Here is a 16,350-nt window from a genome sequence, read left to right as displayed (position 1 = left end):
TTTAAAAAAAAAAAGTCTATTACAAAACTGTTTCCTTTTTCTCTACCCTAAATGTGGAATTCTCCCCTCCACCCCCAGTTAGACCTGTCCTACACCCAAAATTTATAAGATTCAGCTATAAGGGTACGTCTACACTACAGAATTATTCCGATTTTATATAAACCGGTTTTATAAAACAGATTGGATAAAGTTGAGTGCACACGCCCACACTAAGCACATTAATTCGACGGTGTGCATCCATGGTCGGAGGCTAGTGTCGATTTCCGGAGCATTGCACTGTGGGTGGCTATCCCGTAGCTATCCCATAGTTCCCGCAGTCTCCCCCGCCCCTTGGAATTCTGGGTTGAGATCCCAGTGCCTGATGGGGCAAAAATCATTGTCGCAGGTGGTTCTGGGTACAGCCTCACCCCTCCCTTCGTGAAAGCAGCAGACAACCATTTCGCGCCACAGCAAGCATGGACCCTGCTCAGATCAATACCACAATAGTGGACATTGTAAACACCTCACGCATTCTCGTGCAGTCTATGCTGAACCGGGACCTGCAAAGCCAGGCGAGGAGGAGGAGGCAGCTACGGCAGAGCGGCGATGAGAGTGATGAGGACATGGACACAGAATTCTCTCAAACCGCGGGCCCCTGCGCTTTGGAGATCCTGCTGGTAATGGGGCAGGTTCTAGCCATTGAACGCCGATTTTGGGCCCGGGAAACAAGCACAGACCGGTGGGACCGCATAGTTTTGCAGGTGTGGGATGATTCCCAGTGGCTGTGAAACTTTTGCATGCGTAAGGGCACTTTCATGGAACTTTGTGACTTGCTTTCCCCTGCCCTGAAACGCCATAATACCAAGATGAGAGCAGCCCTCACAGTGGAGAAGTGAGTGGCAATAGCCCTCTGGAAGCTTGCAACACCAGACAGCTACCAGTCAGTCGGGAATCAATTTGGAGTGGGAAAATCTACTGTGGGGGCTACTGTGATGCAAGTAGCCAAAGCAATCATTAAGCTGCTGCTACAAAAGGCTGTGACTCTGGGAAATGTGCAGGTCATAATGGATGGCTTTGCTGCAATGGAATTCCCTAACTGGGGGGGAGGGGAGGTGATAGATGGAACCCATATCCCTATCTTGGCACCGGAGCACCAGGGCACCCAGTACATAAACCGCAAGGGGTACTTTTCAATGGTGCTACAAGCACTGGTGGACACCAACATCCACGTGGGATGGCCAGGAAGGGCTCATGACGCTCGTCTTCAGAAGCACTGCTTTGTTTAAACTGCTGCAGCAAGGGAATTACTTCCCAGGCCAGAAAATAACAGTTGGGGATGTTGAAATGCCTATAGTTATCCTGGAGGACCCAGCCTACCCCTTGATGCCATGGCTCATGAAGCCATACACAGGCAACCTGGACAGTGGTCAGGAGCTGTTCAACTACAGGCTGAGCAAGTGCAGGATGGTGGTAGAATGTGCATTTGGCCGTTTAAAGGCACACTGGCGCACATTACTGACTTGATCAGACCTCAGCCAAACCAGTGTCCCCACTGTTATTGCTGCTTGCTGTGTGCTCCACAATCTCTGTGAAAGTAAGGGGGATACCTTCATGGCAGGCTGGGAGGCTGAGGCAAATCACCTGACCGCTGATTACGCGCAGCCAGACACCAGGGCAATTAGAAGAGCACACCAGGAAGCGGTGCGCATCAGAGAAGCTTTGAAAACGAGTTTCATCATGGGCCAGAGTACGGTGTAACTGCTGCGTTTGTTTCCCCTTCATGAATGCCCCCCCTTTATTGACTCCTTCCCTGTAAGCAACCCACCCTCCCCCTTCCATTACAGCTTGCTTAAGGAAATAAAGTCACTATCGTTTAAAAATCATGTATTCATTATTAAAAAGTAATTATAAAAAGAGGCAGAGAACTGACAAGGTATCCCGTGTGTGGTTTGGGAGGAGCATAGGAGGGAAGGAAAAGGCCATTAAATACATTTCAGTGTAATGACAGCCTTTTGGTTGGACTGTCCACTGGGGTGGAGTGGGCGAGTGCACGAAGCCTTCCCTCACGCGTTCTTACACATCTGGGTGAGGAAGATATGGAACATGGTGAGTGGTGAGGGTGGTTACACAGGGGCTGCAGCAGCACTCTGTGACCCCGCTGCTCTTCCTGAAGCTCCACCAGACGTCGGAGGATATCAGTTGGATCACGCAGCAGCTCCAGCGTTGCATCCCACCACCGCTGATCTTCCTGCCTACACCTCTGATATTCCTGCTGCCATCTCTCATCTCGAGCGTCTCTCCTATCCTCACGTTCATCCCTCCTATCCTCACGTTGGTCCCTCCTGTCCTCATGTTCACTGGCAGCTTTCCTGTACTTTGCTACCATGTCCTTCCAGTCATTCAGATGAGCTCTTTCATTGCGGGTTACTTCCATGATTTCCGAGAACATTTCGTCTCGCGTCTTCTTTTTCCTCCACCTTATCTGAGAGAGCCTTCGGGATGGAGTAGGGAGGCTTGAAAAATTTGCAGATGCATGAGGGAGGGAAAAAAGGGAGAAAAGTATTTAAAAAAGATACATTTTACAGAACAATGGTTAAACTCTTTCACAGTGAACAACACTATTCACCTTACATAGCACATGTCATTTCACTACAAGGTCGCATTTTGCATCTTAATATTGAGTGCCTGCGGCTCTGGTGTTACAGATCTCACAGACGCAGGTCCGGGCATCACAATTCAGCTTGCATGCGGACATGGTAAGACATTGTCTTTTGGCTTCTCCAGCCTTCATATACACAGTGCCCTCTGATGCTTCTTCCTGTTAATATGCAGCAGCAGAAGCCAACCCCCCCATTCAATTCTCTAGGATGATTGCTTTACCCCTTCCCCCACCGCTTGGCTAGTATCATGGAAGATCACTGCTAATCACCACCCTTCCCCCCCACGACGTGGCTGGTAGCTGGGACGATTCCTGCTAGCCAAATGCAAAAAAGCTTAGCGCTATCCTTCCTCCCCTCCCCCCGCTTGGCTACGTGCAAGGAAGGATTTCTTTTAAGCAACAGCCCAGAAGGAAAATGTCCATCTCTGTCCCCTTAATTAAATTCCTGACTTTCAACTAGGTTACCATGAACGATATCACTCTGCTGAGGATAACAGAGCGAGATAAAGAACGGATGTTTCTTGAATGCCAGCAATCACCGGGACCATACGCAGCTATGCTTGGTTATGCAATGATACCCGATTACTTGCTACATGCATGGCGTGGTAAAGTGTCCTACCATGGTGGACGGAACAAGGCTGCCTTGCCCAGAAACCTTCTGCAAAGGCTTTTGGAGTACCTCCAGGAGCGCTTCATGGAGATGTCCCTGGAGGATTTCCGCTCCATCCCCAGACATGTTAAACTTTTCCAGTAACTTTACTGGCCGTGAATGCATCCCAAGCCCTCATGGCAAATCAATCATTAAAAAAAGCTTGCTTTTAAACCATGTTTTATATTTACAAAGGTACACTCACCAGAGGTCGCTTCCATGGCTTCACTGTCTGGGCTAGTGGCTTGGGAGAGCTGGAAGGGTAATTCTGTCTGAGTCACAAAAAGCTCCTGGCTGTTGGGGCTAATGGAGTGCTGTGTGCTCCCTGCAAGATCGTCCTCCTCTTCCTCCTCCTCCTCCTCATCTTCCCCTTCCGCAGAATCCTCAGCCATGGTTGAGATTACAACCCCCACCTCGGAATCCACGGACAGGGGTGGGGTAGTGGTGGCGCAGCCCCCTAAAATTGCATGCAGTTCAGCGTACAAGCGGCATGTTTTCGGCCCTGCCCCAGACCTTCCGTTTGCTGCTTTGGTTTTCTGATAGGCTTGTCTGAGCTCCTTAACTTTCACTCTGCACTGCACTGAGTCCCTGGTGTGGCCTTTGGCCATCATAGCCTTGGAAATTTTTTCAAATATTTTTTCATTTCATCTTTTGGAACGGAGTTCTGTTAGTACTGAATCCTCTCCCCATATAGTAATCAGATCCAGTACCTCCTGTGCGGTCCATGCTGGAGCTCTTTTTCGATTCTCAGGAGACTGCATTGTTACCTGTGCTGATGAGTTCTGTGTGGTCACTTGTGCTGATCACAGCTCCACGCTGGCCAAACAGGAAATGAAATTCAAAAGTTCACGGGGCTTTTCCTGTATACCTGGCCAGTGCATCCAAGTTCAGACTGCTGTCCAGAGCGGTCACAGTGGTGCACTATGGGATACCGCCCGGAGGCCAATACCGTCGATTTGCGGCCACACTAACCCTAATCCGATATGGTAATACCGATTTTAGCGCTACTCCTCTCGTTGGGGAGGATTACAGAAACCGATTTAAAGAGCCCTTTATATCGATATAAAGGGCCTCGTAGTGTGGACGGGTACAGTGTTAAATCGGTTTAACGCTGCTAAAATCAGTTTAAACGCGTAGTGTAGACCAGGCCTAAGCAAGTCACACCTTTTCTATACATTAAAATGCCATGACCTTAAAGTCAGTTAACGCGCAGCCCTGACAAGGTGGAAACAGAAGCATTACACCCTTGGAAAGGGGATACTTCTAGCTTCTAGGTATAGGGTCTGGAATCATAGAATTGTAGGACTGGAAGAGCCCTCGACAAGTCTTCTAGTCCAGTCCCCAACACTAAAGGCAGAACTAAGTATTATCTAGACCATTGTGACAGGTGTTTGTCTAACCTGCTCTTAAAAATTGTCAATGACAGAGATTTCACCTCCTCCCTAGGCAACTTATTTTAGTGCTTAACCACCCTGACAGTTAAGAAGTTTTTTTCTAATGTCCAACCTAAACTGCCCTTGCTGCAATTTAAACCCAAAATAAGCCCTTTTTTCTTCAGCTGCGTCATATCGCTAAAGTTTTTTATATATTAACCTTATGAAATCTATTACATACGTGTTTGCTGAATTTCTGTAAATAGTATGTATGTTTGTAAACTACTGGCAGTTCTCAGGACTTGTTATTTATTATACAACTAAATGCTAGAAACTACTATGTAGTAGAAATCCTCTACTTTTACTTTTTTCAGCCTTTAAAATACCATAAACCCTACTAAACTCCAAAAGATATTACTGACAATACTCTTTTATGCAAATTATGCTACAGCCAAAAGCTCACTAAACTAAACCTAACGGCTAAGAGAAGTTACTACATATTGATACACACACACATAAACACAAATACATAAATATATCTATATATACTTCCTTAAAATGCATTTTAGTAATGATTACCTTAATAAAATATCACTCATTGCTAGCTAAACATAGATACACTTTAGGCTAGACTTTAAATAAGTGTAGTGACTTTCACGTAGTATTGCATCTGCTAGTCAAATCCAATATGAAGAGACATAACCTGCAGTGTTCGATAAGTCTAATAACAATGAAAAAACATACTATTTTATGAATATAACTAATGTATTCACAAAGTTTTGTGGACTACTGCTCCTCAAATATTAATTTGTGGAGAGTATTTTCGAACTCTTGCAGGACTTGCATAAAAACAGATGTGCATTTACATTTTAGAAATCTGTACAATGAATACTATAAAAATTCCCTGGCATTCCAGATCGAAACCTCTATTACATGTAGTAACTTTTAAAAAGTCAAGTACTAATGTCTAGTTAAGAGAGAGAACTGATGTTGCTACCTTTTCAGTTACAATTCCGCAGCAGGAAATTGCAATTTGAGATGCCCATATTTTCTTAGTAATTACTTGCTTCTTGAAATACACAACACGGACTAGCATCTCCATGTGTGGGAGATATGTTTGCTTAGTGCTTAATGGAAAGAGGTGTTTATGCCAGTCGTGTAATTTCCATGGAACTGTTTTATAACAAAAACTACTAGTGGCCACAAATAAGTTCTGATGACTTTATTTTTATGTAAAATCCTTACTAACCCCCCCCTCCAGAATGAAGCTAAGAAATGAAATATGAACATTTCAGTTGTTAGTCATGCTTTGTCAAAGATTTTCTTTGGATGCCCTACTTTCAGTATGTACAGTACACTCCAAGAACTGAGAAACAATAATACTGCTCTGCGGTATCGTAAGTGTGGTAAAGCAAGGAGATAGCCTGCTGAATAAGCTTCTTTCCATAATGTACCTTTTCATCCAAAGCCTTATGGTGCTCAAACAAAGATTTCAGTGCTTTGAGAACTTCAACTTCACTGGAAACTCCTGAGGGGGACTGTGCTTGTCGTTTCACTACCGTCATCCTCAGAGACCTTTCATGTCTTGAAACAAGGCACTCCAAATGCTCCAGTAACAGCTGTTGGGTTTAAACATAAAGGGACATCATTCTTTTGTACCTAAATGTCATAAGCATTATAATTACAAACTGCATGCTACCAACTGACAATGACTTTGGCAACCTCCCTAGCTGAGGAAGCCTACGACTCTATTAAAGATACAGCCAGCATTCTCTGACTCCAAGTCAGAGAACATGATAGAAAATAAAAAAAGGAATTTTATTCAGATCTTCTTTAAAAACTGCTGTGAACCTTTGAAAACAACAATATATTTAAATGATTTTTTTAGTCACAATAATCAGTGGAATGTTAATAACAAAAATAACTAATATAGCTAACCAACTAATGCAGTCTATAATTAATGCCTGAAAATCAGACACCTAATTGTAATTTGTATTTAATTTATACTAAAACTTACTTAACAGAGAATGCAAAAACAAGCAATGTATTTTCATTTAAGTTGTAAAACAATGTATTTATTCTAAATGCATGTTTCATAGCTAATGGTGCATGTTAATATGGCAAGCTCTAAAATATTCACTGTTTTTGTTATGGAATGTGGAATGTCCACAAATGTTGCTAAGTGCATTCTTTGTGATTTCTAGCCTACATTCAGCTGTAGAAAATGTTAGAATCATATTTTTATGGACATCTTTTTGCTGATATATTGAAAATCTATCTATTTTTATAAGCATATCAGTGCCATCCCTGTAGTATCTGAGCATGAAAATGATTAGTTGTTTTTGTATTAAAAGTGAATGGCTAACTTCAAGAGTCATACTGTATAATAAGAATACTTGAATTACAGTATAAGCACAATAGTATTCCTTTTCAACATACAATTACATCTAATTCATATAACTGGAAGCTTAAAAGTTACATGACTGATTTACTTATTACTCCTTTGATGTGGTTCTTAATACATCTACTATCAGAACACAAATCTATTTACTACATATATGTTTTCATATATTTATTCTCAGTCATATAGTTAACTTTGCAGTCTTATGAGTTAGGGATAACAGGTATGACAGAAGCATAACCAGAGCATAATTAAACTATAATGACAATGTCACTATACTGAAATTACAGTATCCTTAATAAAATGGAAACGACTCATGTTTACCATTACTGTACTTTAAAAACACATCCTGCCAGTAGTTTACAAACATTCACCAAACACATATGTAAGAGATTACATGAGGTTAATATATAAAGAACTTTAGCAATACCACACAGCTGAAGAAAAAAAGAAAACGTTTTGCCATTCTGGAGTTAAGAAAGCAGATTAACAAAAACAATCCACATGAAAAGATGTGCACGAGCTTGCTGTATTGCAGTGGTGGACAATCTGCCACCTGCGGGCCACACAGGGCCCATCAGGGTAATTCTCTGGTGGGCCACGAGACAGTTTGTTTACATTGACCATCCATAGGCACGGCCGCCTGCAGCTCCCAGTGGCTGTGGGTCACTGTTCCCGGCCAATGGGAGCTGCGGGAATTAGCACAGGCCGCCGGGAAATGGCGAACTGCAGTCACTGGGAGCTACAGGCAGCCGTGCCTGCGGACTGTCAGTGTAAACAAACTGTCTCCCGTCCTGCCAGCAGATTACCCTGACGGGCTGCAGGTTGCCCACCACTGCTCTACTGGGTCGTTGGCTGATGTAACGCACGTTGAGGGATGGCAGATGCCGGCTTTTTGACACAAGTTTGGCAAGCAGCTGTAAGGTGCAAACAAGTTTGGAGCCCCACCGAGGAAAGACTGATGAGGGGCCATGCTAAAGCACTGATTCACATTAGCAAGGGAGCACAGTCTTAAATTCACTCCTATTCAGAACTGCACTTAAACATGTGCTGAACTGCTTTCCTAAATGTTGGCCATGCTTTTTCCTGGTCCAGTGACTCTTCATTGCTGCACCACTCTAGTGGAGTCTAAACAATGTGACCCTACATTTCACAGTTATCATTACAGACAAAATATTTAGTTAACTAGAAGCTCTACTTAAAGTAACATTAAAGATTAAATATGTATAATAGAAAGAAAAAAAAAAGAATCCTGTGGCACCTTATAGAATAACAGACGTTTTGGAGCATGAGCTTTCTTAGGTGAATTCCCACTTCGTCAGATGCATGTAAAAAAAAAAAGACCCCCTAATATCTGAAAAAATAGAAAATGACATTTAAGAGACAGATAAATATTCAAATACCCTCACACTAATTCATAAAATCTGTGAAATTAATGTACCTGTGAAAATATTCTTTTGCATATTTTATCATATAAAGAGAAATAAGCTGATGTCATAGACAAGTGTTGAAGGAACCATGGGGAATAATATAGACTCCTTGCAAACATTCAACATCCATTCTTACTGTACTGCTTATGGAAGTGTTTCAGCTAATAGTTGTTCATTTTTCTGGACATTAGCTCTGAACACTGGCATTTTGCTAGCCACACGAATGCTCAAGAGGACATGTCCACATTCTCTAGCTTAACAATGAGTTTAGTTATGCTTTTCAATAGAAATTGACTCCCTACTGAGAGTCCCATATTTTTTTCTCCCACAATCTATAAAGACAATGGTTATGGCAGGGTTAAGTTGGCTGAATTGAAGGTCTTATTAAATGACACTCCCAAAGGATCATCCAATGGTTAGAGTAGTAGCCTGAACCATGGGAGAATGGGGGTTCAATTTTCTGCCCCACTACAGACTTCCTGTGTGGCCCTGGGCAAGTCACTTAGCAGTTTAGTGCCTCGGTTTCCTATCTGTAAAAAAGAGGATGTGACTATAAATATTAAAAAAGAGTGCAAAGTGCTCAGATACCATGGCAATGAGGACCACATAAGTACCTAAGATAGATACTGTAGATGTTCATGGGCGGCAAGGAATGTTTAGGACATGATTAGGGGAGGTAAATCATAGTATTTGTCTTCAGGGTACTGCAAGGATTGTCTGTTCTATTTATCCCCATGCACAAGAATGCACCTCTGTTTTTTCTGGGGCAGAGTGGTTCTGCAAAGTGTTCCAGCATGACCAAATGGCTAAATTTCAAAATGGACCCTAGGTTTTTCACCTCTAGGTTTATATTCCCGACTACTGAAAAATTCCAACACTAATCTTCAGCTAGCTGGCCCACTTTTTTCTGTGTTGTTAACAGGGCTTTAGAGCGGAGCCCGGAGCTGGAGCGCAGAGCAGCTCCGGAGCAGTGGAGCTGCAGGTTTTTGCCTGGAGCTAGAGCACAGAACCAAAGCCCTGGTTGTTAACCCCAGTTGTTCCACCAGAACCCTGTAGTCACCTGAACAAGTGAAGAGAGAGTCTAAGCTGGAGTGCAAGCTCCTCATTGTCTCTTGACCACTTTTCTTATTTTTCTTTCATAGATCTGGTGTTTTTGTGTTTTGATTTTCAGTTAGAGACAAATCTGAAGCTCCATTTATATCTATACATGGCAAATGGCTACTTGTTGATCATTTCTTCTTAACGATTATGTTTTGAATGAACTGCTACATATCCAGCTAGGTAGCAGAGGTGCAGCAAACTGCTATGTTAATTATCCTCTGCTTAAAATATTTTATAATGGCCCTAAATTGCAAAAATAGATTGTAATGTATAAGAATTATATACTACCCGGTTCAGAGCTCAGACTGCAGCCCTTTTTCAGGGCTGTTAAAGTGGAGTTATTCAGATTCAAACTCAGTTATACTAGTTCCATATCAAGTACACTCAACAATTCAAAATGCCAACAATCTTTAATATTGTTCACTCTTCTAACATTTCAAAAAGCTGAGCTTTCATAAGATTATTAGCCATATTTGATAACAGGTAATGAAACTAGTTGAACATCCCCCCTCCAACCCCCCCGCCCCAAGCTTGTCTGAATTTTCCCTGAGAATACTGTAGAGCAAATGTAAATTTTTTTCCATATACATTTTTTCCTTTTTTGTAATTTTAGGAAGTAAACAAGCATTCAGAGTGTTTTGTTTTATTTCATGTGAACATTTGTATGGCAGTAGAAACAAAAAAAGTTAATCTATTAATAAAGAGCTTAAAACCATAGGCCACATTTTCAAAAGAACTCAGTGCCCACAACTGGGGGCCACATTTTTAAGAAAGCTCAGCTCCCACTTAGGCACCTACATGAAGTGCCCATTTTAAAAAATGATCTGCCACCAGCCGTGGAGCACGCCACTTCATGTACGAGTCTAAATGGGAGCACAGCTCTTGAAAACTTGATGTAAGCTGTTTTCTGAGGTCTTCTGAAAATGTGGCACAAATGTTCAACTAAGTATAATCAATTATCAAAGCAGAAATATACAACGTGAACAGAAGCCTTTTGTTTCTAATAATGTTTTCAGTATTAGTATGTGCTGAGAATCAAACCAGTTAACCACATTGTATCTTCCCCAAATGTCTCCTTAATTGTAAAACATGCCATATCTGTAACATACATTTTATTGTGAACCAATAAAGGGTCAGGAAAATTTATCCCATGTTCCATTGGGCACAATGATACCTGTAGGGTTGCTGAGTGTCCAGTTTTATACTAGAACACCTGGTCAAAATGGGACCCTGGCAGCTCCAGTCAGCACTGCTGACCAGGAGGTTAAAAGTCTGGTCAGCAGCGCAGCTGGGCTACGGTAGGCTCCCTGCCTGCTATGGCTCTGTGCATCTCCCAGAAGCAGTGGCATGTCCTCTCTCTGGCTCCAATGCATATGTGCAGCCAGGGAACTAATGGGAGGTGCAGGAGTGGTGGTCTGCAGATGGCACAGAGCCACCTGGCCAGGTTGCCACATAGGAGCTGGAAGGGGGAGATGCCGCTGCTTCTGGGAGCAGCTTGTGTAATCACCACCTGGAGCCTGCACCCCTACACTCTCCCATGTCCCAAACCCTTGCTCTCATCCTGATCCCCCTCCCACCCTCCAAACCCATTAGACCCAGCCCAAAGCACCCATCTGCACCCCAAATCCCTCATCCCCAGCCCCACCCCAGAGCCTGCACCCCCAGCTGGAACCTCACCCCCTTGCACCCCACTCCTCTGCCCCAGCCCTCCAAACCACTCAGCCCCAGCCCAGAGTGCCCTCCCGCATCCTGAACCCCTCTTTTACAGCTCCACCGCAGAACCCACACCCCCAGGCCAGAGCCCATACCCACTCCCACACCTCAACCCCCACCTCAGCCCAGAGCCCCTTCCCATACTCCAAACCCCTCAGCTCCACCCCTCAGACCAGAGCCCCCTCCTGCACCCCAGACCTACCATCCTTGGCCCCAACCCAGAGCCTGCGCCCCCAGTCAGAGCCCTCACCCCCTCCTGCACCCCAACCCCCTTAGCCAGCCTAATGAAAATGTGCAAGTGAGTGAGGGTGGGGAGAGCGAGCAACAGAGGGAAGAGGGATGGAGTGAGTGGGGGCAGGGCCTTGGATAAGGGGCATGGCAGGGGCAGGGCCTCAAAGGAGGAGCAGGGCAGGGGCGGGGCAAAGGTGTTTGGTTTTGTGCAAGTAGAAAGCTGGTAACCCTAGATACATGGTTACTTCATTCAGACATGAAAATCTATATATTCCATAGAGTGCCATTCCTGAAGCACATGTCAGCAGAATACAGTAAGATTTCATGTTGCAACAGTTTTGCAAAAGAGCTGGTCTTAGAGTCACAGCATAACTGGTCTGTTAAGAACAGCTTTAGAATTTTTAAAAAATGGTAATTAAAGGTTCACTTTAATCAGCGTCAAGAGGTGCTGCAGACAGTCTGTTCTTTCACACTGTGTCATGCTGCGCTGACATTAGAACTGCCACTGGGACAGCGGCATGGCAAAGAAAAGAAAATGGAGTTCTGCTGCTGCAGCAAGAAGTCTGAATGTATCCAGGCAAAGTATCAAATTGTTGCTATGAATTTTCTACTGGAAAAACATGGACAATGCATGATAAAGAATCTAAAAAGTACAAATGAATTTTACTCTGATCATTTGTGTTTCATGAGATCCCCAAGATGGAATTCATTATTATCTATTGCTGGTAGAGCTACACTTTAAACCCCACAGTGTTAGCAAATAAACAGTTGAATTAGCATGGTGTGTTTAGAAATCCTGAGTTCTGGTGACCACAAAGTGAAAAGATCTCTTTGCTATTTAAAAAAACAAACAAACAAATCCCAACCCCACACATTTAAGAATGAACTAAGCACCTTTTTAAAAATCTAATAAAAACAAAAGCCACATGTATGAAGAGAGCATTTCTAGGATTTCCATAATTTTCTTCATATATTGTGTAGACGATTAAGGCCCCAAATCAGCAAGGCAGTAATATATGTGCTTGATTTTCATGGAACAAAAACATATGCTTAAATTTAGTAAAGTTAGCTGAATTATGGACTTAACCAGGGAACCTACTCATTTACATAGGTCAGCAATGACATGTGGACTGAGATTAGACAAGTGCACAGTTATTTTACGCATTATAAACTGGCCCATTAACTGCATAAATTTGAACACGTGAATGTGTTTTGAAGGTTTGAGGCTTTAGTCAATAAACTGAAATCAATGGGGTTACTCACAGGTTGTAGGCTTTGCAGGAGCTGGGCTTTAGTGAACTAAAAAAATTCTCTTTACTGTTTATTTATAGAATATTTATTTTTTAATTCCAATAGGCCATTTTACTAAATTGTCAAAACAGCAACAACAGGATAATACACACCTTGAGCAACAGGTCAAGAGATGGAGGACTCAAGGGGGAAATCAAGAGAAAAAACTGGGGGAAAGCGGACAGAGGCATAGAAAACTAGAAGTAAAGGAAATATAGGAAAAAAAAAGATGATGGTGGAGGAAAATGGATGGGGCGAAGAGAGGATGAAAAAATATGCTCTGAAGAAACATGGATCCTGAATAAGACAGAGGGAAAGGTGCATCAAGAGAAGGTGGAGTTCAGGGAAAGAAGAAAGAAAATAAAGTTATTATTTGTTTGTTTATTTAATTTATTACAAAGTGTGGTTGATTAATTGTTTTGAAGCAATGATCTAATGATAGTTTAACTATTCACATTAAATCAGGAAAGAGCAAGAATTATACAATGCATTTCATGTATACTTTCAACAGCTTTTGTTCTGAAAAGCTGGCAGGTATGTAATTGATTTGATTAAACAGCACTAAAACACATACACTCTGCCTGAAGTAACTCCTTGCCTAAGTCCTCTCAGAAACTTGTGCATCTTGCTTTTTTATTTGATTTGGGAAATGTGTTTAATACGGGTGGGACTGGATTTTCAAAAGCAACTTTGTTATTTAGGAGTGCAATTCCTATTGAAAGTTAACTTAGGTACTTTCTACCCTATGTTGTTAAAATAACTATTTGAATATAAATATATCCAGTATCAATATGTGTTCCAGCATTTTCTAAATATCTGAATCCTACAGAAGTTGTCCTAAATACTATTATTTTATAGTAAATCACAAAGGCCTAACATATAGCAAAGTTTTATGAAAATACCAGCCCTTAATCTTTAGTTGCAGATAAGTAGTTGTTTGATAATGGCCAGAAAAGACCATTAACCTAAAGATACTGAGATATATACTCTTTGAAAGCAGCATAAAGAACTAATACAATGAGTTCTGCTCTTATTTTTGCAGTATATTGTATAAATTAGTTATCATCTGGACAGGTTAATACTAAATTGGTCATAATCTGGAGCTGGAGGCTTGTTGATGGCAATGGCCAGGGAGATAGTTGTATCTGGATTCATAACCAGACTAGATTGGCCATCAGCAATTCACTAAACTGAGCCACCTAGACAATGTCATCGGCATATCAGAGATATTGAAGCAGAATGGTGTTCTGCTAAACACCACCAACAGCTGCCTCCTCAAGCTTTTCCATCAGCCAGTCAATCCCAATATTCAACAATGGTGACAGAACACAACCTGGCCAAACTCATGTGGAAATAGGAAACCATGCCATGTATCTATTGATGTTGAGCACATGGCAACTTTCAAATACTTGGGAAGGGTCATGGACAGTGCTGAAAGATGCTTGAAAGATGAAGACACTCATGTAGCAGGCAACTGCACAATGTTTTGGGCCCTTCTGTGGCCTCTGTGAGGATGTCATAACATCAGACTTGCAGTGCAGCTACAGAGCTATGGAACTATGATTACACCAATTTTATTTTACGGGTAGTGAAACATGGGTGCTGAGAAAGGCTGAAAAGTGGAAAATTGACATTTTCAATTTTAATTGTCTTTGTCAACTGCTCCATATTAGATGACAAGACAAGATCAGCAATGAGAATATTCACACCGGAAGCCAACAACTGCCTCCACCAGTACTGGTTTGGTTTAGGTGGTTTTCTTGGTGCAAACATATTAGGGTGAAAGACCAACACAATACCAAGTTTACCAAGGACTACTACTGTGATAGATGTGGCAATTTCCTGCTGTAACCCTGAAAAAAACTGAATTAAGTCTATGGAGTCCATTGTATTAAATGCAATGTATATATTATTGTGGATCAGGATGACCAAAAGACTATATTGAACAATGTGGCAGACAAGAATGGTCTTTTGGGACAATATATGTGAAATGGATTCTTTGTGTGGGTTTACCTAGATTTATTGCTCTGATAACACAACACTATATTCATTTTCACAGTCAAGTCTCTTCAAAAAACATGAATGTTTTAAATGGTTTGTCTTCCTGAAATAAGGTAATCCGTATCTGGTATTTATACAAGAGAGAGGTGTTCTGGTCTAGACAAGACATTCTTACGTGTTTGTCTCTTGACCCGAGAGCCTTAGAGTTATCATCTGTCTGCCATAGCCATTAACTTTGATTCCAAAGCATGAATTTCAATAACAAATACATATTTTAAATACAGCACAGAGGGAAACAGTATAATGTTAAAGCAAGGTAAAGTTTAAAATGCAGCTTATCTGACTTTGTATAACACCCTTAGGGATAATAAACATGGTATTATGGCTAAAGATGGTTTATCTTCCTGACATTTACTTGTCCTTGGTGACAGAAAGCAGAAACTTCATGCAATTTCCTTAACCAGGCTGAACATTTTATATAGTATATTATATTCTCAAGCACCTGGCTATAACATACTTGAAGCTATATCTTAACATTCAGAAAGGGTGCAGACAAGTTTGTAACAACCTAATCTTAAAAATAAGTTAGAATAAGAACAGCCATAGTGAGTCAGAACAAAGGTCCATCTAGCCTAGTATCCTGTCTTCCGACAGTGACCAATGCCAGGTGCCCCAGAGGGAATGAACAGAACAGATAGTCATCAAGTGATCCATCCCCTGCCACCCATTCCCAGCTTCTGGCAAACAGAGGCTAGGGACATCATCCCTGCTCATACTGGCTAATAGCCATTGATGGACGTATCCTCTATGAATTTATCTAGTTCTTTTTTTAACCCTTTTATAGTCTTGGCCTTCACAAAATCCTCTAGCAAAGAGTTCCACAGGTTGACTGTGCATTGTGAAGAAATACTTCCAGACCAATGCTATAAAACTGTCATGTAGATAAGATCTAAATCAGGAACTCTGAGTTTCTCCTCCCACTCTTATTAATCTCGCCTCATATGGAAGCTGTTCCAAACCCCTAATAATTTTTCTTGCCCTTTTCTGTACTTTACTTATTCCAATATATCTTATTTGAGATGGAGAAACCACATCTGCACACAGTATTCAAGATGTGGGAGTACCTTGGATTTATATAGTGGCATTATGATATTTTCTGTCTTATTATCTATTCTTTTCCTAATTGATACTAACATTCTGTTAGCTTTTTTTGACTGCCGCTGCACATTGAGTGGATGTTTTCGGAGAACTATCCATAATGACTCCAAGATCTCTTTCTTGAGTAGTAACAGCTAATTTAGACACATCATTTTGTATGTATAGTTGGGATTATGTGCATTACTTTGCATACATCAATGTTGAATTTCATGTGCCATTTTGTTGCCCAGTCACCCAGTTTTGTGAGATCTCTTTGTAACTCTTCACAGTCTGCTTTGGGCTTAACTATCTTGAGTAATTTTGTATCATCTGCAAGTTTTGCCACTTCACTCTTTACCCTGTGTCCAGATCATTTATGAACATTC

General features: G+C 41.8%; 1 protein-coding gene across 9 annotated transcripts in view; it reads right to left on the bottom strand.

Moving 5' to 3' along the window:
- Positions 1-16,350, bottom strand: part of PPFIA2 (PTPRF interacting protein alpha 2) — a 666,887-nt gene that overhangs the window by 262,487 nt on the left and 388,050 nt on the right. For all 9 annotated transcript variants that reach the window (XM_030548621.1, XM_030548623.1, XM_030548626.1 and 6 more), the window contains one exon: positions 6,115-6,279. In XM_030548621.1, the coding sequence (XP_030404481.1) occupies positions 6,115-6,279 (165 nt within the window). The remainder of the gene's footprint in view (positions 1-6,114; positions 6,280-16,350) is intronic.

Source organism: Gopherus evgoodei, chromosome 1, assembly GCF_007399415.2.
Source record: "Gopherus evgoodei ecotype Sinaloan lineage chromosome 1, rGopEvg1_v1.p, whole genome shotgun sequence".
In the NCBI taxonomy this organism is placed as follows: Eukaryota; Metazoa; Chordata; order Testudines; family Testudinidae; genus Gopherus; species Gopherus evgoodei.
This window is presented reverse-complemented; position numbering and strand designations above follow the sequence as displayed.